Raw genomic sequence first — 25,112 nt, 5'->3', positions numbered from 1 at the left:
TGAACATGCATTCTTAACTAGTTACTGTAGAACTACATCATGAGGAAACAATTTTAAAGTGCTTAAGACATACATAAAAGGGCACTGGCCCAGGACAGTTCATAAGAGGAAAACAATAGTATTTCACGAAATGAAAGGAGGTTATTAAATACATAACAGTGAATGGCAAAGTAAATGACACTGATTCATATAGAGAAATGGCAGCAGCCATTAATATGATTTGGCAGACATATGGCTTTGAGTTAAAAATATATTCATGGTATATTTCTACTAGAAAAGATAGAGGCATAAAATGGCTTACAGAGTATAATTCTATTACTTATGCATTTATATACGTATGCAGAACAAGTGGATACTTTTACTTTAAAAATCTCAACAGTGATCATCTTTGAGTGATAGGATTCTTGTTTTCTTTATTGTGTTTTTTCTGGATTTCACTTTAATTAGCATTCGTTATCATAAAAAATTCTCTTAAAAATGAAAGTTTATCTAAAGGTGATTTTCGGTGTTTCTTATTTATAGTTTCCTATAATAAACACTTTCATTTGTGTAAGTTAGAGGAAAACAAAAATTAAAAATGTTGCTCAAGATAAAACATAGCAAAAAGCAGAATTTTTATTCATGAAGGGAAATTTCATACTGAAGACATAACCATACAAGACTGAAAAGCACAATATGTAATAGTCTGAATGTGGAATATCCCCAAGGCATTTGGATATTAACATTTGTACATTAAAGGGTTGGTCCCCAGCTTGGCACTATTCAAAAGTTCACTTGGAACTTTTAAGGGGAGGAATTCGGTTTTCAAGGCTGATTATTTTCTTGCTAGGTCTTACTTTTAGGGAAACAAGGATACACATTAACTTAGTGAATCCTCACAGAATCATGTTATTATTATTATTACACTGTAGTTTGCTGACTCTGCCTGTGTAAGGAGAAACAATTACAACATATCCTTATTCATTCCCTGAGATATTGTTTCACTATGTGTACATTCTAAATGAATTCAGATTTTGTCTTTGGAGTTCAAGGTTTAACAACAGTGTATCTAGGGGCAGGGATTTAGCTCAGCAGCATAAGTGCCTGCCTTGCAAGCAGGCAGTTGTGAGTTCGATCCCTGGTACTGATTAAAAAACAAAAAACATTAAAACACTGTATCTAGATGTATCTTTGTTTTTGTTTTTCCCGCTTGAGATTTATTTTGATTACATGATTAATACTTTTGCTAACTCTGAAATCTTATCTGTTATTTTCACACACATATTTTATTTTTTAAGTTCATTGAAAGACATTGATAAACCTTTTCAATATTTCTTCTGCATCTCTTAGCTTGTGCATATTTTACAAATTTCATTTACTCTCTGTGCTTTGTTGGTAATTTCATTAGGTCTCCCTTCCCACTTACTTGTTTAATGCATAATTTTTAAATTTACGTATTTTAACTTCTAAATATTCTGAACAGGTTGAGCCATATTCATTGTCAATATTTAACCATTTTTGGTGATAAAATTGCAAGTTCTATATGTTTCAACCTAATATTTGATTTTTAAAAAATCTTCCAGATATTTTTATTAGTTTATTGTTTCTCATTTAGATTTTTAATTTCTTGTTTTATCTCTTGACTTTAAACACACTAACTTGACTGTCTGCGTCTGAAGATTCCATTATCCGATTCTCTGTGTATCTGATTCTACCATTTGTCACCGCACTGACACCCACGTTGTTTCTCCACGAGTCTTTCTGATTTTTAGTTCATTCATGCTCAGATGTCTCTACGGGAATTTAAAAATCTGAATTGAAGACAAGCTCCTTCCCACATGACCCACGCAACATCTCTCTAGACCAATGTTAATTATTTTTTTGATAAGGCAGAGTGAATATAAAGTCTATCCCTACGTAAAAGTCTCCTGGAGGCTTTTGGGGGACGCTTTTTGATGTCCTCCCTCTCTCGACAGTCAGATCCAAGCCAGATCACTTTCCTTGCAGTCTCTTTTCATGGGATGGGTTCTTTGTTGTTGCTTGTTTTTCGTAATTTACCTTTTACTAAAGTGGACCCTGTCTCTGTATGGATATCGCCACCCTATATTTGGTTTTCTGGAATTGCTCACACTTTTCTGATTGCCTGTTTTTTTTCCGGGCACCAACTGTGAAGCCAAAAGGCTTCGGATGCTGAGGCTGGCAACTGTCCATGGAGGCAGAATCTTTGACACCGGGCCACCACTCCAGATCCATGCTTTACCTTACTTTTGGTTTGAGGATTTCTCTTCCTTTCTCAAAAGCTTAGTTTTGCATTTTGAGTATGTTTTACATTATCCAGCGTTTTAGAAGTTTACAGCCAAAGGGTCTCACAATATCTAGTCCATTAACATGGCTAGACATGGACCCGCACATTCACATATTTGAAATAAAATTTCAGCAAGTTTAGCTCTAGATAATGGTTTTTCCCTTAGTTCTATAAAGATATAATTCCTTTGTCTTCTGTAAATTCCAGTTGTTGATAAATTATATACAGTTAATCTGTGTTTCACATCTGGCAGATTTTAAGATTTTCTTGTCAGCTTTGATTTTCTGCAGTTTCACCATCACATAACTATGCAGGGTCTTGTTTTTACTTATTTATCTTCACAGTAGGAATAGTTATTCTGTATTTCCCCGAGTTTTGGCTAGCATTTTATTTCATATCCTGCTTCTCTGACATGATCTTTTCTATATTTCTTACTTCTCTTTGCCCAAATCACTCACTTTTGGGCTGCCATTTGTGTGATCTTGTTAGCACCATCTTCAAGTCAGGTTTTTCTTTCTTTTCATCTTTTTTTTTTTTTTCTGGTACAGGGAAACAAACTCATGACCTCATGCCAGGCAGGCAGGCAGGCGCTGTGCCACTGAGCTATATCCTTGGCCCCATTTCTTTAACTGTCTATAACTTACTCTTTTATTTCATTGACTTTGTTGTTTTCTAATTTCTTAATACTCATCTATTATAACATCACTACCTATCTATATTTCCTAATTTCTACTCTTTTATATCTCCAAAGATTCTAATTACTTTTTAGTGTTTTTCAGATTGTTTTTGGGTTTTAATTTCATTTGGAACCGAGTCCTCTTCCAACTTTTGAGTCTGTTGGCTATTTTTATTAGTAATAGGTTCTTCCTGTCTATGAGATTTCATTTCGGAACTTATTTAAAATGTGTGTGGGATACTCTCGCCCTCTCTTCTTCTCCCCTTTTCCATTTTCTGTCCATAGGAACTAGACTCACATCTGCACGCCTTTGTGCAGGTCCATCCAATTCCTCTTGTCACTTTACCCTTCCGTTCCTGTCGTAGTTCATGAGGCAGTTTCCATGGCTTTTCCCTTCACATATAATTTTAATTTATCCTTTTTATACTGAATTTGTCAGTTATTTACATCTGGAGCAAAAGGGGAAGCTACAAGAACAACATCTATTTACACTACAAGGACTATAACTAAATCCCAGTAACCATGAACACGAGAGAAGTCACTGACAGTAGTTTTCTAATCATACCTTAACAATCTGATTACACTTAATTAGGAAAAGGCTTCTATTGCAATATTCAAACAATTCAGCAAAACATGTAAATTACAGTCATTATTTGGAAAAGACTTTATCTTTTAAGAAGTACAGCTAGAAGAATTAATCAGACTTCCTGGGAGTGGAGATGAAACTATTTTTATTCAAGAAATGAGTAGTAATGAACTAAACACTTTGTATTATTACTTAAAAGACAAGTAAAAATTTGATGTAGAAATATACTACTCTTACATGTCCCCTTTCCTCTCTAGCTCTGTGGACTCCTGTCTGAGAAGGCTGTCTTCAGACTACGGAGACCATTATATAACTCTACATGTTTCTACAAGCTTCTAGGTCTCTCTGGGAAAAAGCAAACTGTATAAAAAACAGACAGTAGTTATAGGATAGACCAGAAAGAGTAACCTCATAAGAGCAAATAAACATACAACACCCCACTGTGGAGAGTCCAGGCTAATACGTCAAATGCATTTGTCCTTGAGTAAATAAAGATCCACTGCCCATCCATCCCAATCTCAGTGTAAGTTTCACCCTGGGGTGAGATTTTACTGCTATTGCCCTTGGAGTCAGTAAATATTTGTATGGAAAATATTATGCGATCCCTTGTTCCTGTTATTCCTACACCACTGGTTTCCAGAATCTAAAACATTTTTGTAAACTTACCTTTATTTTGGCATCCAACCTTTGTCTGTCCTGGGTTTTTTCCAACGTAACTCAAACCTTCAAAAAATTTATTAAATTTGCAACTCTGAAATGAGTCCTAGTATTTCATTTCACATATAAACAGACTCTTAATTTTGCAAAGTGGCCAAGACATATAATCTGCTATACTGTTCCCAGCTGGGAATCTCTGGGTCACAAGATGCCAAAGGAGAGGGTGAGCGACACCTCTTGCTGAAGCAGAGTGAGGTAGGACAGAGAGAACCTGTGTCCTGTCCTCAACAGTCATGAGAAACCACTTCCAGACTTGCTGCAATGTCTTGCTGTGCTTTGGTAGGCGAAGGAAAGAGGGCACTGCCAGTAAACCCAATCCTGGCAGGTCAAGCGAAGGCTATTATTCTCAGCCCTAAAACATACCCTGGCCATGTCACACTGAAGACGGTCCCTCACCTATGATGCTTTACATAATGATTTTCTGACTTTATGAGGATATGAAAAAGGTATATATTCAGAAATTGTTCTTATTAAATCCAGATCCTCTTCTGGATTAACAATAGGTGGTATAATACTTGCTCAGGATGCCAGGTACCCATCTGGGACATGATCATCTGGGAACACCAGGGGGGTGAGGAAGCGACCCCAGGTGGGCTGAGGAGCACTTTGTGCTCAGGGGAAGGTGTGAGGGCAACAGCAAGAGGATCAGGAGGGGTGAACCTGTGAGTGAAAACTCATCTTGAACTCCCCCCACACACACCCAAAAGTGAATCACTGCAAAAGAAAGTTTTGTGTTTGTTATCTGTTTCTTTTTTTTTTTTTGTAAGGATCTTTTTGTTTCATGTCTTCTACTCTGAGTAACTTCTTTGAAGATAATGATACACAGAGTGACAAGTACTATTCTCTTATTTAGATATGAAATTTTATTTGTTCATAAAATAAAAATTTAAAGATTGAGGCTTCAAGCACTTGGTGATCAAAAAGTTCAGCATTTTTCTTCATTATTCAGATAAATAAATTAGGTCCAGAGAGTTAAGGGGCTGTCCTGAAACCCCAAAGAGACAGCAGTGGGGATCTAAATCTGTGTCCTGACTCATTCTGTTAAGAGTTCCTTTCTACAAGTGCCTCAGGCTAGCATCTTATTTGTGGACCATTAAGGGTTGTTTTCTACAAGTGTCTCAGGTTAGCATCCTATTTCTTTTTCTTTTGGATTTTACAGGAAAGAATGAGTCCACAATCCCTTTCATGAGACAAAATGGGCACAGGAGCACAGGATGGGCAGAGGCCAAGAGGTATGAGTGAGCATAAGCGTGGGTCCCAGTGACCAGCTGGGAAGCTGAGTGGGTTCCTCTGGATGACAGTATGTAAGTGTGCATGTGTGAGTGTGCATGTGTGTGTGGTGTGCGGGCAGTGGGCAGTAGTGGTAGCAGAAGATGTGGTTCCAGAGTAGGATTCAGGGTCACCAAGGCATGTATATGCTGTTACAAGGAGAACTGTATCCTTATATCTCCTGGTATCTGAGACGGTGAGCACATGTGAGAATAGAGTCTTTGCAGAGGCTCAAGTTATGAGGAGGTCATGAATGTGAGCCCAACCCAATTTGAACACTATCCTTGGGAAAAGGGGAAATTTGGACACAGAGATGAAGTATTGAGGGAAAACAATAAGAAATCACAGGGAATGTGCCATTCAAATACCTGGGAATGGCAGAGGCCAGGACAGGGGGAACCACTTTACTTTGTAAATCTAGTCTGCAACTCTATGAGGCAGGAAATTTCTGTTTTTTGGGCCACTGGGTTTGTAGCATTTTGTCCTGCAGTCCCAGGAAAGGAACCCATATGCCTACGTAAAGAATATGGGTTTTATTTTATTATTTTATTTTTAAAAAAGCAAAAACAGAAGGACAGAAATAAGACAGGATTTTTAAAAACCAGTAATAAATTAATGCTAGTTAATATAATGCATATGTTTGATCACTTTTTATGCGTAGATCTTGTAATCTGAAGAATGTGGATTTTAATCCATGGGCAAAGAAGTCACTGGGGGCTTTCTGTGAGAGGGCTGCTTGGTCACTCACTGAGTGAGGAAGATGACAACTTTCGTAGTCATACCTGTGCTTATGGATGAGAGCAGGGAACAAGAGAGGCAGTTTTTCTTTAGGAAATATTGAAAAAGACAAAATAAAACATCATCTGCAGGAAGGCAGATCATAGAGTGAATAAGGTAGATTTGCAGAATAGCAAGACGTAAACTGTCAAGAACTGCGGGTACTGTGATCTGGGAACTACAAACCAGAAGAAGCACTTACTGCTCGAAAACACATTCAATTCTCATGATGTGTTTGATTTGGGTTTAATCTTGCAGAATATGAAGTCAAGCTATTTATCTCATATTGAAAGTGATTTCCAATTTCACACTCATTTTAAAGTAAGCAGAGAATGACTTGTGAATTGCTTGAGTTCAGGCATTTCTTTCTTTTTGAAAAGATAATACAATGCCACATTACCTCTGCCTTCCCCCTCAAAGGACAGGGCAACAGCATCACCCTCACAACAATAAAGCATGGAGTGTCACCCACATTCTCAGGGCTGCTGCTGATCCCTGGAAGTGCTGATCTGGCATCTGAGCCACCTCCCCTGCTGTCCTTTCTCACCTTCCTAGTTACCTGGCCTCCTGCCCGTGTCCTCACTTGCCAATGGCCTGAGCTAGAAACAGGCCAGGACCCTAGGGAAGACGAGCTTCACGTTGACCTGGAATAAGAACCAAGTCTGGACATAAACCTACCCCCAAATTCTGGGTTGTATTTTCTTCTTTTCACATGTCTCTGTCAGCAGGGATAAGAATTCCATGCTTAACCAAATTGTGGTCTCCATCTAAAATCTGTGCAAATTTCAAACCATTTCTATCACAGTCATCTTTCCAAAAGAGAGGTAGGCCAGGACCAGGAGTCCAGCTCTACCAGCAGCTCATGCCTGGGCACCTGGACATTCCCTTCTGCCACTGAGCAAAGGCCAGGTTAGGACTACTTGTCACCTTACGAGAAATGCCCCAAGTCTGAGTTTGATTTTGTCATGTACAATCTATTTCCTGTGTGCTCATGGGCAAGTCAATGACCACGTAAAATCCTAAAATTCAGTTCTCATATATGGAACCAATGGCATCTATCCATTATTTATTCCTTACTATATTTCCTAAGGAATACGTGGTTATAATTAAGAATACCAGCTACTTTTCACTAACAAGTGAGTATGTAAGGTAGAATGTTCGAATCTTTGCATGATGCAGTACCTAATAGAGTACAAGCCACTCCCATGGTTTTAAACTTTTTATAGCACAAGGGGCTGATGGGTTTTGACAGCACAGGATTGATGAGCTGTGGAAACTTGAAGCAACCTCTGCAGAGCCCTGGAGCACACGGTGGGCGCAGTTCAGGAAGCAGCGTTATACACCCTGAGCCTTTCTGCAAAACGCAGCAGAAATGCCACGGTCGTCAGGGCTACAGAGAGCATTTTGCTGAAGACTATTTTCAGCATCGTGTAACTAAAAGGAAATGAAAAGAGTGTGGCTTCACATGGAGGCACAGCCTTTCCTAAGGGGACAGTTAGATGGACAGTGGTGGACTGGGCACCTGAAGGAAAATTTTTTTAAAAATCTAATGGTTCTTATCATATTTTCCCTTTGTTGTCCTCATTTCAGAGTTGGGGTAATATTTAAGACTCTGATTTATCCTTGCCCTGGGGAAACCCTCCCACGGCTTCCCACTGGGCCTCAGGGTTAGGCCCAAAGCTCACCCCGGACTTCCCAGTGACTGATCTCACTTTCTGCCTCTTCACCTGGTCCGTGAACACACCGGTCCCCTTCCTCCACCAGGGATTTTGCACACATAGCTCCTTCTGCTCAGAACATGACTTTCTGGCTGATTCCTATTTTTCTTCTAGGCTCAACATATACGTCTCCTCAAAGAGACTTTCTCTGACCATATGTGCTAATGCCACTCTACTCCATCAATCTGTTTCAGGATCTTGTATTTTTCTGGGTCTTTAGGTGCTAATTTATTTTTCCTTGTAGCATGTATTATAGTTGGGTTACATACTTATTTAGATTTCTGTTTTACATCTGTCTCCTGCCCCATCCCAATTCTGATTGGAAGGAAAAGAGTTATAAGACAACGTAATTCATGATTCCAATTTCCTGGAAAAATCCATTCACAGGTGAAGCTGCGTTTCTCTCCCTGATTCCCCTTGCTTCCTACCTAGACAGTGTCACCATCACTATAACAGCTTGCCTAATGTAGGCTAACTTTACAATGAAGAAATCTGTGTTAGCTCACAATTCTGGAGGCCCAAGGGCCCATCGCTGAAGAGGGCGGTGACATGGCTGGGGCTCAGAAAGAAACAGTGGCCACACAGTGGGGCCAGAAGCTAGAGATCTGGGCAGGACCAAGTCAGGCTCACAGCAGCCCTTCCCCCAAGATGAGGGTGTCACAACACCACCCCAGTTCCTCCCCAGGGCTCCCCCCAGGCCTCACAGGGATCCACAGATGACCAGCCACACCCTTGTGTCCCTCACAGAGCACACCTGCTTCCCTCACAGCTGGAGGAAAGCAGAACCTTGGGCTCTTCCCAAGATTCTCCAGCAGTGGTTCTAATATTAGAATAAGGAAAGAAGCCCCCAGGGACCTAAGTACATGATTTAGAATGCTGGGGTTTCTATACTTAGCTCCGGGGTCTAGAGATAAAAGGTGGTTCTATACAGACAGGTGCTCAACACTGCCGTCAGTCACACACAGTCACCCTTGGCACCTGCCAGGGAGGGGCCAGAATGCCCCTGTTCCAGCAGACACCAAAACCCACAAATACTCAGGTCCCTGAGATAAAATAGTGAAATAAAATGGCAATAGCCTTCCTCCCTTCTTCCTCCCTCCTTCCCTTCCTGTCTTCTTTCTTTCCTTCTTTCCCCTCCCTTTATGTCTCCGCCCTCCCTCCCTTCCATCCATCCTCCCTTCTTTCTTTCCTTCCTTTCTTCTGACCATGGCCCTGGGGGGGGGTGGTTGAACCCAGGGGTCCTCTGCCACTAAACTATATGTCTAGTCCTTTATATTTTTATTGTTTTTAAAATTTGAGACAGGGTCTCACTGAATTGCTCAGGAAAATTCAAACTTGTGATCTTCCTGCCTCAGTCTCCCTAATGGTATAATTTATATTATCTCTAGAGTACTATTGTGCTTGACACAATGCAACTACTATGTAAACAGTGGCAGGTTAGGGAATAACAAGAAGAAAAAAATGTCAGTACATGTTTAGCACAAACGCAAATTCTTTGTTGTTTGCTTACAGGATGGGACAGCACCCAAGGCCTGCCCATGCAGGTGCTCTACGTTGAGCCATATCCTCGGTCCATTTCTGAGAGGTTCTTGGTGATGTGCATCTGTGAATATGGTGGCTGTTCTCTGCTCCAGAAAGACCTGGACACACTTAACAGGACTCCGGGTGAGTCCTCCTAACAGCTCTGATCTCAGCCTTTCACAGTGAGACTCTGGTATGACTCCTGTGGACACTGCAAGCCTGGGGCCAGCATGGAGGCGGGGGTCCCCCGCACTGCTCCAGGCCTGCCTCACCCACAAGAGCATACAGGGTTCATCGTGAGTCTCAGCCTAGCACAGCAGCTTCAGGATCCCATCATGCTCAGAAGCATGGGGTGGACACCACCCCGTGCACTGCAGGTCAAAGAACAGGAGTTCAGCGAAGGCGCCCACCTCCAAGGTGCAGAGGGCACTGTCCACTCAGCCTGACCTTCTGCCCCACCCTCAACACACTTAGCCATCAGTGTGGGAAATTTCCACATCACAGATTTCAGACGCAACATCAGAAGGTTCAGGAAAATTCCAGAAGCAGAGCTGATTTTGGACACAGTAACCTTCCTCAACACAGCAAGTCCTAGACATACTCACTCTTAGTGAACACAGGAACCTGGGCGGAGGCGCCATATATTTATCAGGAAGCAGGGAAGGGGTTCCAGCAAAGAGCGGAGGGATGGAACGTGCTTGGAATATTTTGGCAACTAAGTCTTAGAACAGCAGAGTGGCTGAGGTAACGAAAGTAAAGGGTGCAGGAGGAAGAAGACGGGAGGCTGCACTTGAAGAGGTTACGTGCGAAAGCCAGTGATGATGCGTTGTAATTGCTAAAGCCAGCAAGACCCAGGACCCAGCAACTCTGGGAGGCATTAACTCCCTTCTGATAATGTTCCCTGGAGTCTTATAAGAACCTAGACACCAAAGAAGTTGACTTTTAAGGTCAGTCTTTTAGACTAGTGAGACCAAAAAGAAAAAGAGGGCTGCAGTGTTACAGTACACATCACAATTGGAGATCCAGGACAGGTCAACCGGAAAGATAACATCCATAAGTGTGATCTGTGTAACAAATAGGTGGTAACTCAGTCATTCAACATGTCTGGACTAAGCACTTACAGCAGACCAATGCTAACTCAGCATCAGATCCTGTAGTGTCTGAAGGGACATTGGAGAGAGAAACAGGACACAGAAGAGAACAAAGTCACTGACCTCACCGTTTTCCAGCAGCAGGCCACTGTATGTTCATTTGTGTTTGATGCAATTGAAAGTCGCCTAAGAGGACTGCAGCTCACTGGGGCTGGCCACGAACCTCTCTGCCAGGATCCCAGGGAGCAGGACTGAGCAGAGGGAGCAGTGACCTAGGATCGCCACTCCACTGGGGGTGAGCCTGCAGTCTCTGTGCACTCTCAGGTTTGTCTGCATGGAAAGGTGTTACCCCAGAGCTGCAACCCACATACCTGGGCGGGCAGGGCTCTGTGTTACAGGCCTGGCTCATTGCTGGGGGCCGGTGCACTGCGTCGCACAAGCTGTTGTTGACCGTCTGCTGGGTCTGGATGTGCAGGCACACTGCTATGGTCTCCTGACGTCCTAAAATGTGGAGAGAAAACACAGCAAGCAACAAGAAATCACTGGCTGCAGGAAGAAAGGAAATAGGCCAGCGCTTTCCCTCACCCCTGGGCCATTCTCTTCTGCTTTTGTTATGGGCCGTAGAGCATCGCTCTGAGTCCCAGCATTCCTTCCTGAACCTGAGAACATCCTTCCTGTTGCTCTGTCCGAAACCTTCTCAACTCGAGACACACAGGGCATACGCAACCACCCACTCAGCCTCAGACTTCTCTGCCTTCTCGTCGTACTCAAAGCCGAGCATCCCTCAAAGGAACCCTGAAGGTTCTCCTTCCTGTCATCTGTGACAGATTCCCTAGGAGGAATTTTCCTATCACCTGCGGGGAATAACATTTTCTCTACATCAGGGCATATGTGCTACATCTGATCTGTAACTTCATAAAGTTTTCACTATGGTTTGAACAGCTGTTTACTGCTGTCTGTTACTAGTATTTCTAATGCTACCAAATTAATAGTGATACCTCCCCCTGAGAAAGTACACAAAGTGCTTTCAGGCATATTATTTGAGCCCACAATTATCTTCTGAGTTTGGAATTACATCCTTAACTCCATTTTATTAATCTAAGAATAAGGAAACTGAAGTGTACACAGAAATGAGATAGCAAAAATGAATAGATTCAAACTAAAAATAGATTTCATGTCCCCTGATTCAGTGGTCTTTCTTTTTCACTCTTGAGATTTCAAAATGCAATCCTTGTGAAATCTTTGAGATTTCCCAAAGCAGGGATGGTTTCTTATTAAAATATGAATAATCATGGGCACATTTCTCCTTTGAAGTCAGATAGATCTCTGAGACTCCAAAGCATGGACTCTCAACCATTATCCTTTGTCTGCTGAAACCAAAAAAAAAGCAGATTATTGGAAAACCAGAAATGAATGAAGTAGAAATCAAATTTTTGATGAAAAAACTAATAAAACTTTAACAGCAATATCTTCATTACTTTCCTCTCATTGCTGAGACAAAATACCCAACACCCAAAGTTAAAGGGGAGGGGATTTATTTGGCTCAGAATTTGTAGGGGTTTCAGTTCAGTAGTTGGCTGGCTCCAACGCAAGGTAGCATGGCAGAAGAGCATCACAGAAGAGAATCAGTTCATGGCAGGTAGAAGGTAACAAAGCAAGTAAGGGACCTTAGCAGCTGCTTTCTGTCCCTTTTATATTCTATCTGGACTGCTTAAACCAGTGCTAAACCAATCAGTGGACTGATTTAGTAATCACTCAGTCTTAATCCCAGCATCACACTCTAGATTCAGGCACCTCTGAAAAAGTCCCACCTGTGACCACATGAGGTTTTGGGGGGACAACTAAGCACAAGGCATAACATTCTGTCTCTGGCTCCCCCAAGACTTGTGTACATTCCTTTATGCAAAAGGAATTTAGTTCACCCCTAAGAGTTGCCAAAGTCTTAACGTTTCAGCATTGCTGAAAAGTTCAAGTCTTCTCTGAGATTTAAGGCAAACTTTTAGCTGGGAGCCTCTGTACAAATGAGAAGAAAGTGAAACACTTCTAACACACAGTAGCACAAGATAAGCATTATCATTCTAAAAGGTACAAATAAGGGGATATAAAGGAATGGGACCAAAGCAAATCTAAAATCCAGCAGGGTAAAAATTAAGTCGTAGTTCCACATTCTGCATCTGAGGCAATCTGTGCAAGATGTGAACTCTCAAGCACTTTGGTAGCTCTGTCCCTATAGCACTTCTGGTGGTTGTATCTCCCATGCCTTCTCCCTTGGGCCTGCTCTGCTTTCTCCTTCAAATTTTTCTCAGATGATCCATGTTCCTGGCTTCTCCAAACTTTTGGGATCTCCACTGTTTCTTCAATTGCACATGCTTCACTCACAGCTTCACATGCTGCCCTCTCAGGAACACACTGCCTGGTCTCTCAGGCCTTTTCCTGAAATCTGGGTGGAAGCCTTCCTGACTACACAACTCTTGCATTCTTTATGCACCTAAAACCAATACCACGTGGATGATGCCAAAGGCTGTCACCAGCTAGAGCAGTAGCCAGGCTTCCTTCTCTCTTGGCTATAGGGGTTGAGTGCATATGAACCAAATCCCAAGGAATGACTTCCTAGGCTACTGCCATTCTGGGACATGGTGCTTTAGGACTCTCAAAACAAAGTCTTTAACCTTTGCAATTCTAAGGCTGCAAAGGCTGGAGTATTGCTGGTTCTTGTGATAGGCTCAGGTCACCTTTTATGCTGTCTTCTGAAACACTTGGTCTTTTCTTTACTAGTTGTTTTAGCAACCATTTTCTCCTCTGCTCCATATTCATGGGCTGCAACTTTACTGGTGCGTCCTTTCTGACCAAAATCACAACGTTTTGAAACATTCTGTCTGGCTCCTTTTGCTTGAGATTCTCAACACAAATCTGGCTAAAAGACCATAACAGTAGCTATGCAACCATCTCAATTTTAGACTATCTTGAAATATCCTCTGTAAAATTAATTAATCAACCACCATTTAGCTCAGTCTCAACCAAAGTCTTTGGACATAAGAAAAATGTAGACAAACTTTCTGCCAAGGTATAAGGCACATCATCTGAATCCCAATAGCCAATGCAGTCTTTCTTTCCAACAGAAACCTCCTGAGCCTGGTTTTTTTATGGCAAGCTTTCTATCAAACTTTTGGTTTTCTGAGCTCAAATCAGAATCTCTCATCAAGTTCCACCTAAGGCATTCCAGTTCTTCTTTTCAGCCAGCATCTCCAAACCTTCCCAGACTCTTCCCACACGCCTTTTCCCAAAGGCTCCTGAACCACGTGGTCAAGTAGAATCATGGCAATGACCCTGCTTCTCTGGTACTAAATTCTGTCTTAATTACTTTTCTCTTGTTGCTCAGACAAAATATCTGACATCTAAAATTAAGGGAGGAAAGGTTTCTTTGGCTCACAGTTTGTAGAGGTTTTTGTCCATAATCAGCTGGCTCCAAGACAGGGTATTATGACAGGCAAGTATCACAGAGGAGAAATAGTTTATGATGAGCAAAAGGTAGCCCTGACCCTTTCATACTCCATCTAGGAAACGGGGCTTAGGTCGGTGCCAAACCAATTATTGGACTGATGCAGTAATCACACACCTTAATCCCAGCATCACACACTCTAGATTCAGCCACCTCTGAAAAGGCCCCACCTATGACCACATGAGGCTTCAGGAGGACATCTAGAACATGCCATAACATAAACAATTTGGCATATGCAAACGTATTCAGTTTCATGTCAGAATGTGTATTCCATTATGTTACAAAGTTGTGATTCTTTTTCCAAATGCCATGTTTCAGTTCAACCATTGTACAGTATTTAAACTGTAGAAAAAAATAGTGGCCAAAAATTCTTATAAAATATATATTTGTGATGTTCTGTTCTTTCCAATAAATTTTTTCCTGCTGTCTTCAGTTGCAATTTTATGCTCCCTGCCATGGCAAGACTCAGTCTTAAATCTGCATGCATCATCCTTGAGCTTTTTAAATAAACACTAGCTACCCTGAAATATAAGATGACATCGCTATAATTTAATAGCTCTGGTTCTTATTTGCACATAGCAAAAAGTCCTCAGTGACCTTACAAGGGGATAAATTCCATTTCCACGTAGATTTTCTTCTTTTCTTTATCTGATAAAAATCCAGTTCTGTAATACATTTTAACTTGTAAAATAATTCTTTGTAAAATACATCCAAAGAGCATTTGGGGATTATCTTTTGGAAATTGGGCCATAAGGTACCATTCTGACAATTTTGGTGGAATTTTACAAAACATTTATGTTACGCTTTTCTGTCTTACAGAAAGCTTACTGAATATAATTTAAAATTAACTAGATAATTTGGAATACTTATGCATAGAGGGTGTATTTTCCAAAGATGGCCACACAATATTTCCCATGTTACATGCTGGTCATAAATATGACTTTGATAGTCCTTATTTTCAGAGGATTAATCAAACAATTGTCTAAAAAGTAAAAGTTAAAAAGGTGAAAATTATAAAAATAAGTTTATTTTTAACTTATTAATAAATTTACTCATAACATAATTACTATTATGCACTTAGAACCTATAAAGTAAGTCAGGTATTTAAATTGCAGAGAGTTTTTTCTACTCAATTTCTTTTTGTAGCAAAGGCAACATTCTTTACTTCATGTTTGACTTTTGTAAAGTTGGGATGAAAGTTTTTAAAAAGTCAAATAGATATACAGTCACATGTCACTTACTGACAGGAAAGTATTCTGAGAAATACATTGTGAAGTAATGTAGTCATTGTGTGAACATTATATTCAGCATACCATACAAACTATGAGAGATATAAAGTCACTAGGTGATACAATCTCATGGGACCACTGTTGTATATACAGTGGCACATGATTAACAATGCATATATCCTCAAAGCCTCCACCAATAAACAAATTAATGATTACAGGGTAAAAGGCACACTGCGAGGGGAAGTTGAGCCAATAAATAAGTTTATACATTCTCTTATTGATTTAGGTTTATTTGAGTTGTGTTTCTGTCACTTGCAAATAAGAGTCTTCACTAGTTCAAAATACCAGCTACATATAGAGCAATACATACCTGGAACCATATTAAAAAGAAGAGTTAAAATGTACTTTTCTCAATATGTGGCACATGCCTGTGATCCCAGCTACTTAGTGGGTTGAGGCAAGAGGATTACAAATTTGAATCCAGCCTGGGTAACTTAGCAAGATCTTGTCTCAAAATAAAAAATAAAAGAGGCTAGTGTACATGGAGATCAGTGCTGCCTGGGCTCAGTTCACAGTACTAAGAGAGAAGTTCAATTCCCTCTGTAGATCAGCCAATATGACAGAGAGCTACTATAACTTCCCAACAATAAAAAAGGAGAGGCATAATATGCTATAGGCCCAGTGAGGTGCCAAAGAACAGCATCATGCTTCACCAAACACACAAAATTTTACAGCCCTCCAAAGAGGTGAGTTCTTTTTAGGAACCAGTTGTGGAGACAGCTGGTAAAGATTAAAGATTGTCGAAAGCCATTTGGCCTTAGGAAGGCCATCGTAAACATCACTAGAGCCTGATAGGAAGTGACCAATTATATTGAAAGTAGCTGGAAAATACTACAGTTCAAGGTGTGTTGTGATTAGGAGGGGATGCATCAGTGATTGCTAATGTATCACGTCAGGGGTACAGCTTCACAGCAGGGCGCTGAAGTAAGCCCAAAGTGGGTTGATTCTGTTTGTACTCCTGTTTTACCACTTTCAGGAAGATATTCTTGTATTCCATGACACAGTACACCTACATGCATCAATATCACTCACATACCAGCAGCACGGTAAAACAATAAATACAGCATGACCTCAAACACCGGGATGAAACTTACACTACCCAGTTACTCTCAGCAAATTTTCATACATATACACAAAAGAGCAACAAGCAGACAGCATCTTCCTTTTATAAACTATAGACCTACCTGCTCTCTTTACCACTGTACACAGTACCATCCCTCCCACTGTTTAAGATCCCTGCTTCAGGTTTCATCCCCTTCCACTTTTTGAGAAACTTATGGATTACTTTTCCTCTCATTTTCATTCTCAAGCTTTCCTAAGATCTGTTAAATGCACCCAAAATTCTGACAGCAAATCACAGTGACACAGCTTCCCCTGAATCCATGATGCTGTCTAGTCACCTCATCTCTGTCTGCTTTACCATAACCTAGTTTTGCCACAAAAAAATCTATCCTACTCATCTACATATGACCTCCATCAGTCTTTCCTCAACTCTTTCAAATCTGACCTCCAACTCGGCTTCTCCACTGAAATGACCCTGGTCACTAATGACACTGCATGACTGAACCCAGTGTCCATGCTGAGTCCTCTGCCCTTTGTGTGGCACACAGCATGGCCGGCCTCGGTTTCCACCGTACCACACCTTGTTTCCTCCTGTCTTGCTTTCCATCTCTTCTATCCAACGATTGTGTGGCATTTCATCAGGACTTAGGCTCTCCCCACTCCTCCCAGCTATTCTAGACTCAAAAATGCCCAGCCACACCCCCAATTGCTATGTCACCATACCCAGAAGGCTCATGATCGCACATTTCCTGCTCCAGGCTCTCCGCTTCCTTAGGTTCACTACTCCCAGTGCATACAGAACATCTCCACTTGGATGTCTGAAGGCACTTTAAAACCACTGTCTCCACAACTAAACTGATTATTTCCCTCACCATCCCAGGCTTCTATCACTCAGCACCTCAAAGAAGCAGCCTAGACTTGGGGGCAGGGCTCAGTAGCCACCTCACTCTGGTTGCCCACTCACCACAGCTGCTTCTGCCTCCTCAATATCCCTCCATGCCATGTGCTATCCTTTCCACCACTCCCCCACTTTGATTCAAGCTCCTTCCCAGAGTCGCAACACCTTCCTATGAATCTCACTTCTTACCCCTGTGATACAGCCAACAGTCTTCAAATAAACAAAAATTGTAATGTGATCCTCTCTTTGATGACTGGAATTATTTACTATTAGCCCTTGGATGTGAGGAACACTGTGAGTCAGAGAGCAGCTGAGACCACCGAACATGTGTAAAAGCAACACGGCGTGGAATTTATTGTGAAGAGCTGCAGACAGACAGAGGGTGAAAAGGCCATCTGTAGGAAATGAAGAGAAGCAGGTTTTTAAAAAAGGTTTGAGAGACAGCAAGCGACATTAGGCAGGGAGATCTTAGTAAACATCAATAGTGATTTCTCTGGGTGTTTTGAGTCTCATTGGGCCAAGTCCTGGGGGCGTCCAGGGTGAATATTTAGGTGTCTTTCGATGTCTTGCAAGCATCTATTTTCCATCTTATCATTTTCTTTCCATCATTAAAAACATCTTGTGTTTGCCGAGGGCAGCCCTTGGTCCTGAGCTGAGAACAACGCTTCTGCTAGCACACAAGTTGAGCACTGGGAGAGTCATGTCTGAATCGAGCCTTACACTGGATAAAGACACAAATCTACATGGCCTCAACTTCCTGGTCCTGGCTTCTTCTTGTGCAGCTTCCCAGTGTGGCTCATCCCATACCGAACCTGGTCACATTCACAGTTCTTCAACTATGCCTGTCTCCTCCAGTTGCTGGAATGTGTAACACAATCTCTTGTCACCCAGGACCTTTGCACAAGCTCTTTCTGCTAGAAAATCTCTTTCCATCTCCTCCAAACCCTCTTCTGCTTAACTAATTTTTCATTTCTCAAAATTAAATTCAAATTTTTTTAGAGATACTAGCGCTTATTTCACCAATTGTGACAAGCGCCCTCTATATAAGTTTTAATAGCATCTTACATGTCTTTTGCATTTGCTCCAACCGTTTGCAAATACACATGTGTGTGCACGTTTGTGCATGTGTGTGTGTGTATGTGTTTGACTAATAAATTGCCTCCATTACAGTTGAGTTCCAAAGCTAAGAGCTACAAGTGACTCATGCTATTACCTAGGTCAGTACTTGAGGCACACAAAGGTGCAATAAAAGTTTGTAGAACAATGTGTCTAAGTGAAACAGTAGATTTTTGCTACTACTAGGAGCAGGACAATGCTAGCATTATCATACTAGGAACCACTGTTCCTTTAGTCCTATGCAAAGCAGTAATACACAAAATGTAAATAGCTATTGGAAAGGGAAAGAGAAAATCTTAATTCATTATAGATGACTATTTACTCAGATAATTCATTTAAAGGAGTGGGGAAACTATTAGAACAATGAGTTTAGTAACTTAGTAGACCTTTTAAAAAGAAAAAATAAACAGCATTGCAATATGAAAAATGTATTATGACTATTGTATCATACTACTATTGTATTATAATAATCCCACTAGCATTTATTATGTATCATATACCAGGTACTGGGATTAAATGCTTTTCCAACATCAACTTATTTATTAATCATACTCAGTTCTTAATCTTAGTAACAAGACAGGAGAAAAGTGCCCAGTGCTCCCCAAGTAGTTCTTTTCTTTTTGTTTTTCTGCTGCTGCGCCTGACACCTGCATCTGGTATCACAGCTGACTAGGGCCACACCAAATGCCACACAGCCCCTTTGGGAGACACTGGCTTTGGAAGCAGCAAGATTTGGTCACAGATCCATTCAGTTGACTCCAGGCCCACAGCCTCTCTGGATCGCTCCACTCCTTTGCAGCTGTCCTCAGACAGGTCTGTATATGATCCTTCCACACTCGCCTTGACTAAGTCTGACACACAATGTGTGAGCTTCTCTTATAAGCAACCTCCCCTACCATTAGTTGACTCAATCCCATCTTGAGTAGAGTATGTAAGCTGGTACATTAAGAACTGGTAACACTAAAGCCTGTTGGCACTTAAAGCAGCCCACAGCTAGAGTTGCTAACACTAAGGTCAGAAAGCAACAGGAAATCTCTGGGAGCTGCCACCTCTGGCTGCCCATAGGTGCTGGCTCCAGCTGCCCAGACAGAGGGCTGCTACACTAACAGCTGAGAGCTCACAGCACCCAAAGTTCAGGGTTATTACTAAATGAGCTACAGTTTGCCTATTTGTGATTTCTATGTAAATCAAACAAAAGAACCCTTAGCCCTTTGGTGACAATGAGGTAGACGGGGTCCTCTTATTAACAAATATAAACCACCCACCTATAAATTTAAACAACACAGTCCACAGAGAGTAGCAGAGCAGGGGTTTAGAATAGGCTTAGGCCTTATAAGTCCATGCATCTACCACCAAACTGTGCTGTTAGGAAGTATGGGATAAGAAAGGAAAATGTAATAACAACAAGCAGTACAAAGTACAAAAGCATCTCTGGTAAGGAATGCTTATGCTGTAATTACCAAACATTACTAGCGGGTACTCAAAAAGCATACACACACACACACACACACACACACACACACACACACACACGTATACATACTTACATACACACACTTTGGAAACTAGAGTTTGAATATGTGTGGATTCCTCATATTTTCAGGAATTAAAATAGAATTCTCTGTTGTTACTCCAATGTGAAAGAAGCCTTCTGCAAGGTCTTTAAGCAGGAATAGTTACAATAAATACATTTATTTTTATTTTCTACATGATATGAAGATAGGCCACTAAATATAAGTATACACAGAATATGATGATTAACCAACATTTTGTCTCTTCATAAAGTGTAATTCGCATATCTTACTTGTCTCCTAGCAACATGAATACTGAGGAAATTCCTATGTGCCTGTGGAAATGTCACTTTCCTGGATATGTTAGACATGGCAGATTCACCCTCTCTGCTCTCCAGAGAACCAGAGTGGGGGTTAAAAAACCACATTCACAACCTACACATAAATCAGCTCCCAGAACCACAATAAAATAGGTCACAGGCAAATGCTATGGTTCATAAGCAATGTGGGAGGACAGTAAAACCCAGATACAGCAATGGGAATCTGTACTATCCCAAAGCAAAGCTACTTCTTAATCCTTTTATATCTCTGGTATATCTGGTATTTAGCACAGAGCTTGGCAAAGAGCCTGGAGGTCTAACAGAGAGTGGGGACCCATCTCTAGCTTCTATAAAGCATTTTTATTTCAAACCTTGAATATTTTCATTGAATTTATTCATTTAAAAAATTTTTTGAGCCCAAGAAATTAAAACAATATTTGCAAAATTAAGAAACAATATTCGCTTATAGTTCAACCAACCCTCTCTAAAGAATGAAACTGAGTTGCTTGTTTTCATTTTGGACTTAGTGATGACTTTTCTGTCTCCTCATCTGTGAAATCTGGGTTAGTGGATATTTAAGTTTCACTTTAACGTTCTTACAGAATTACACAGTAACTTACACCCTTCCAAGGATAGTTGTAGCTACAGAACTGAGTTTCAAAGCTGAGCTCTGTTAAGATCTGTAAAATGGGATCCAGAAACAAGACCATGTGTCAGGTTACACTTCCCACCTGAGTACTGAGCAGCATTCCCAGGAGGTACAAGGCCAAAAAGTCCAATCTCTTTGGTTTCACAGAACATTTATGCTTTAACAGGACACAAGGTCATGCTGCCACCCCTAGGAATATAACCAGTCAGGAGCCAGATGCGGCTTAGGGGACAGGAGAGCTGGGGACCAAGGCATCCAGCTTTCCAGTGGATGTTCTCTAACTTTCCACAGAACCAGGACTCTGGCTCCCTCTCCCCATTCCCTTTGGCTCCTCTAATGCTTAAGTGGCCCCAAGGTCGCACTTCTCATCCTGTGGGGGCCGCCTGACTGTGTAATGATTTTCAAGTCCTCACTGGCTCCTGGCTGTGCCTGTCAACCATGCATACACAAGCAGGAATCCTGGTGATCGGCTGGCTCTGCACGGTTCCTTGGCAGGGTGCAGACACAGGGTCCAGCCAAACTCCCACTTAACAGGGAAGACATCTCATCCAGAGCACATCAGCTAGGGGGACTCCCCGCATCTCTATCCACAAGACTCATCTCTCATCTTAGCCATTTTGCTTCTGGTCATTTATTTCACACTAACCAGCGACTCCTTCCCACCTTAGTTATGCAGATCCTTGGGCCAAAGGAGCTTGGGAGGGGGTGTCAAGATGTAATCTCATTATCCTTTCTGTACCTCTCAAAATAATAACTATAAAACCTAAAAGAAAGAAAAGGCATGGTTTTCAGTTACTGGATGATCCTGAATCACTTAGGCTGCCTACCTAGCATGTCTCCAAGACCTCGGGGCGCAGGACCCCACCTCCCAGGGAGGACACCTACCTCCCAGGCAGGTGGCCGTGCAGGGGGTGAAGCCAGCATATTCCCAGGCGAAGGTCCCCGTGCTGTCCTCCTGGGGGACTCGGCTGTCCGGCTCTCGGGGCTCAGGGCTCCCGGGACAGGCCTGGCGCAGGCAGGGCCGCTCGGTGGGTGGCCGGGGGCCCTCGCACTCGTCCTCTGGGAGCTCGGCCTCAGTGCGAGCGAAGGCCAGGAGCACGCGGCACCTCACAGCGCGCACCTGCACACCTGGGCCACACGTGGAGCTGCAGGCTGACCAGGGCTCAGGGATGAACCTAGGGAGCCAGACAGAGAGGGCGTCACCCACAGCACACTCAGCCAACATCGAGCTACATCCCCCGCCTTTTTTTATCGTTTTGAGATAGGGTCTAAGTCACTCAATTACCCAGGCTGGACTTGAACATGGTACCCTCCCGCCTCACCTCAGCCCTCCAGAGTGATAGGTTATACAACTGCACCACCGTGGCCACCTCATTTTTAAATCTTGTAAACAACAGAAACTAGAATTCTTCCTTAACGATCCACCCTACTTTTGTCTCTGTATAAAATTGCCATTTCCATCCTGTGACTTGTTGCAAACCATATTGATAAAGGTTTACAGAAATATTTAGTGATAAATAAACCATCATGTAGACAGCATTTCTAATGTGATTTCTTCTACAATACAGAAAATTTCACCAATTTATTCCACAAATCATTATTGAGCTTCTCTCCTTTGTGAACTTGTGGAGCAGTATTAAACTGTTGCCATGTTTAAGAACCTGTGAGCTGGGCATGGTGGCTCATGCCTGTAATCCCAGCACTTGGGAGGCTGAGACAGGAGGATCATTGTGAGTTCGAGACCAGCCTGGGCTACAAAGTGAGCTCAAAGCCAGCCTGAATTGCCTAGCAAGACCCTGTCTCAAAAAAAGACCAAAAAAAAAAAAAAAAAAAAAAAAAAAAAGAACCTAACTGTAGGATATCTTGAAACTCTTTGCAATGCACAAGAAGCTTTAATATTCTTTTGTACTTAACACAGAAATTTGCCAACTTCAAAATCATCTTGAAAATATGTAACATGTTGCACAAACTGCCTGAAAGAAGCATTTATTTCTTAATCAGAATTATTATCCAGTAAATCAAAGGTTATCAAACTCTGGCCTGTAAGACAAATCTGGCCTGTTTTCATATAGTCCAACAGCATTTTTTTTAAGTTGATGGGGGGAAAAAGATACTATTGGGTAACGTGTGAAAATTACATAAAAAAATTCAGATTTTACTGTTGATAATTAAAGTCCTACTGGGACACCTATTGTATATGGCTTCTTTTTTGCTATGTGACAGAGCTGAATATTTGTAACAGAGACTGTTTAGCCTGGGAAATGTCAGATATTCACTATTTGGTCCCTTAGAGAGAATGTTTCTCACTCCTGCTATGCATGGATTCAAAACATAGATTTGATAGGAATGGATATATTTAAGATCCTCTCATGCAACCCTTTGAATCATGAAGTGTTAATAATCGATAAACAATAAAGACTTCAGTGATAGATTTACCTTGGAAAACTTTGGTTCTTTAATACTCAACAGGTTTTTTTTACTAGCTGAACTTTCCCAAAGACAATGATATCTGAATTCCTACTCTAAATACTTAAGACAGGAGTATGAGACATGTCATTTTATCAACTTAAGTGAAAGCAGACCTCTGTTCGTAGAATATCCTTGTCCTTCAGAATAGCTTCAGACAATGCTGCCTGGATGTTTAAGTTGCAGTTCTGAACCTTAACGTTTCAAATTTCATCAAGATGGAGTTCCAACCTTCCCCAGACAAAACTTCTCCACCGCTGCCCACAACACCACATTCCCTTCCACCCTCCCCCACTAGGAGACACCATCGCTTAGGTAAGTTCCTTAAAGAAATGGCAGCAAACACAAAGCCCTCTGTTACCTGTTGAGACCTGTGGCTAAGAACCCTATTCTCTGACCTGACCCTATTCTCTGATTCTGTGAGAGTACCTGCCCACCTTCCCAGGGTGGAGGAGCACTGGAGCGATACTGGCATGTTCACTCTTGTATTTTCTTTGCTACTCTCATGGTAAGACTGGAAAGGAGACTGCTTACATATAGGTTGAGTTGTTCATGTAGGGTAACAGTATGCAGTCATTTAAAGGAGAGGGGCCTATAGAAACCGATACAGAAGAATCTCCTCCGGACATGAAAAGCGAATAAGCACGGGTAGTTCATACCCAGGGACATCTTCTGTCTAAACATTTTAAAAGAGCTGTGTATGTGTGCATGTGTATGCATGCACACATACTGCACATTAGAATATGCTCGTGCATATACAGGCTCTAGTATGGTTTATGTACAATTTCTTTTTCCTGGAAGCAGTTGCCAGTGTCAGGGACAGGAGTGTGTAAAGAAAGAAGCTTTATTTTGGTTTGTTTGATCTGATTAAAAGGCTCAAATTTTCTAATTATGTGTATATGTTTATGGTTATGAATTTTTTTCTCTTTTCTCACAGACATTGAAGTAGAGGAAGTTGAAGGCAAAAGACTCAAAAACCAATGGTCAACATGCTTAAAGAGATCAAAGAAGAAACATACAAGCAAATGCATAAGACGTCTAACAAGCTCAGAGAAGTTAGTTAAAAAGACAAAGGATTTTACCAATAAAATGTTTGTTGAACTTAAAGGCAAAACAAACAGCAAACTAATTAAATTAAGTGATACAATACAAGACAGGAAAGATAACTTTGGAAAAGTATTAGAAAGTATGAAAATAAAGCAAGCAGAGGTAAATGAAAACCCCAGTGGTAGACTTGAGTAATGTGAGGGCTGAGTGCCAGGAATAGAAAACAAAGTGAATGCCGTAGATCACAACCTCAGCAATATCCTAAAAACGACAAGACATTGTACAGGCTGAATCCAACAGCTGCTAGGTGACTAAAAAAAGAAAACCTCAGAATTGTAGGAATAAAGGGAAAATTAAAAGATGGTACAAATAATATAAAAAATTTATTCACTGAAATCATAACAGAAAATTTTCCAAATCTAGGAAAAGAATTCAATATTCAAGTATAAGATATATATAGATCCCCAAACAGCCACAGCCAAAGAAGAATCTCTCCACGACACATCAAAATCAAAATTCCAGAAATTTACTAAAAAGAGAGAGCATCAAAAGCTGTTAGAGAAAAACAGCAAGTAATCTATTAAGTTACTGTACCCATCAGAGTACAGTAACTTCT

General features: G+C 41.3%; 1 protein-coding gene across 6 annotated transcripts in view; it reads right to left on the bottom strand.

The window, feature by feature from the left end:
- The window catches only part of Adamtsl3 (ADAMTS like 3), a 321,817-nt gene that overhangs the window by 83,515 nt on the left and 213,190 nt on the right, over positions 1–25,112 (bottom strand). For all 6 annotated transcript variants that reach the window (XM_013158894.2, XM_013158893.2, XM_013158895.2 and 3 more), the window contains exons 16-17: positions 21,869–22,158; positions 11,011–11,140 (exon numbers count right to left, since the gene is read on the bottom strand). In XM_013158894.2, coding sequence (XP_013014348.1) covers positions 11,011–11,140; positions 21,869–22,158 — 420 coding nt within the window. The remainder of the gene's footprint in view (positions 1–11,010; positions 11,141–21,868; positions 22,159–25,112) is intronic.

This window comes from Cavia porcellus, unplaced genomic scaffold (assembly GCF_034190915.1).
Source record: "Cavia porcellus strain 051 isolate PalLab524CR breed Dunkin Hartley unplaced genomic scaffold, mCavPor4.1 scaffold_6, whole genome shotgun sequence".
Lineage (NCBI taxonomy): Eukaryota > Metazoa > Chordata > Mammalia > Rodentia > Caviidae > Cavia > Cavia porcellus.
The sequence above is the reverse complement of the archived record's forward strand: the minus strand, read 5'-3'. Positions and strand labels throughout refer to the sequence as shown.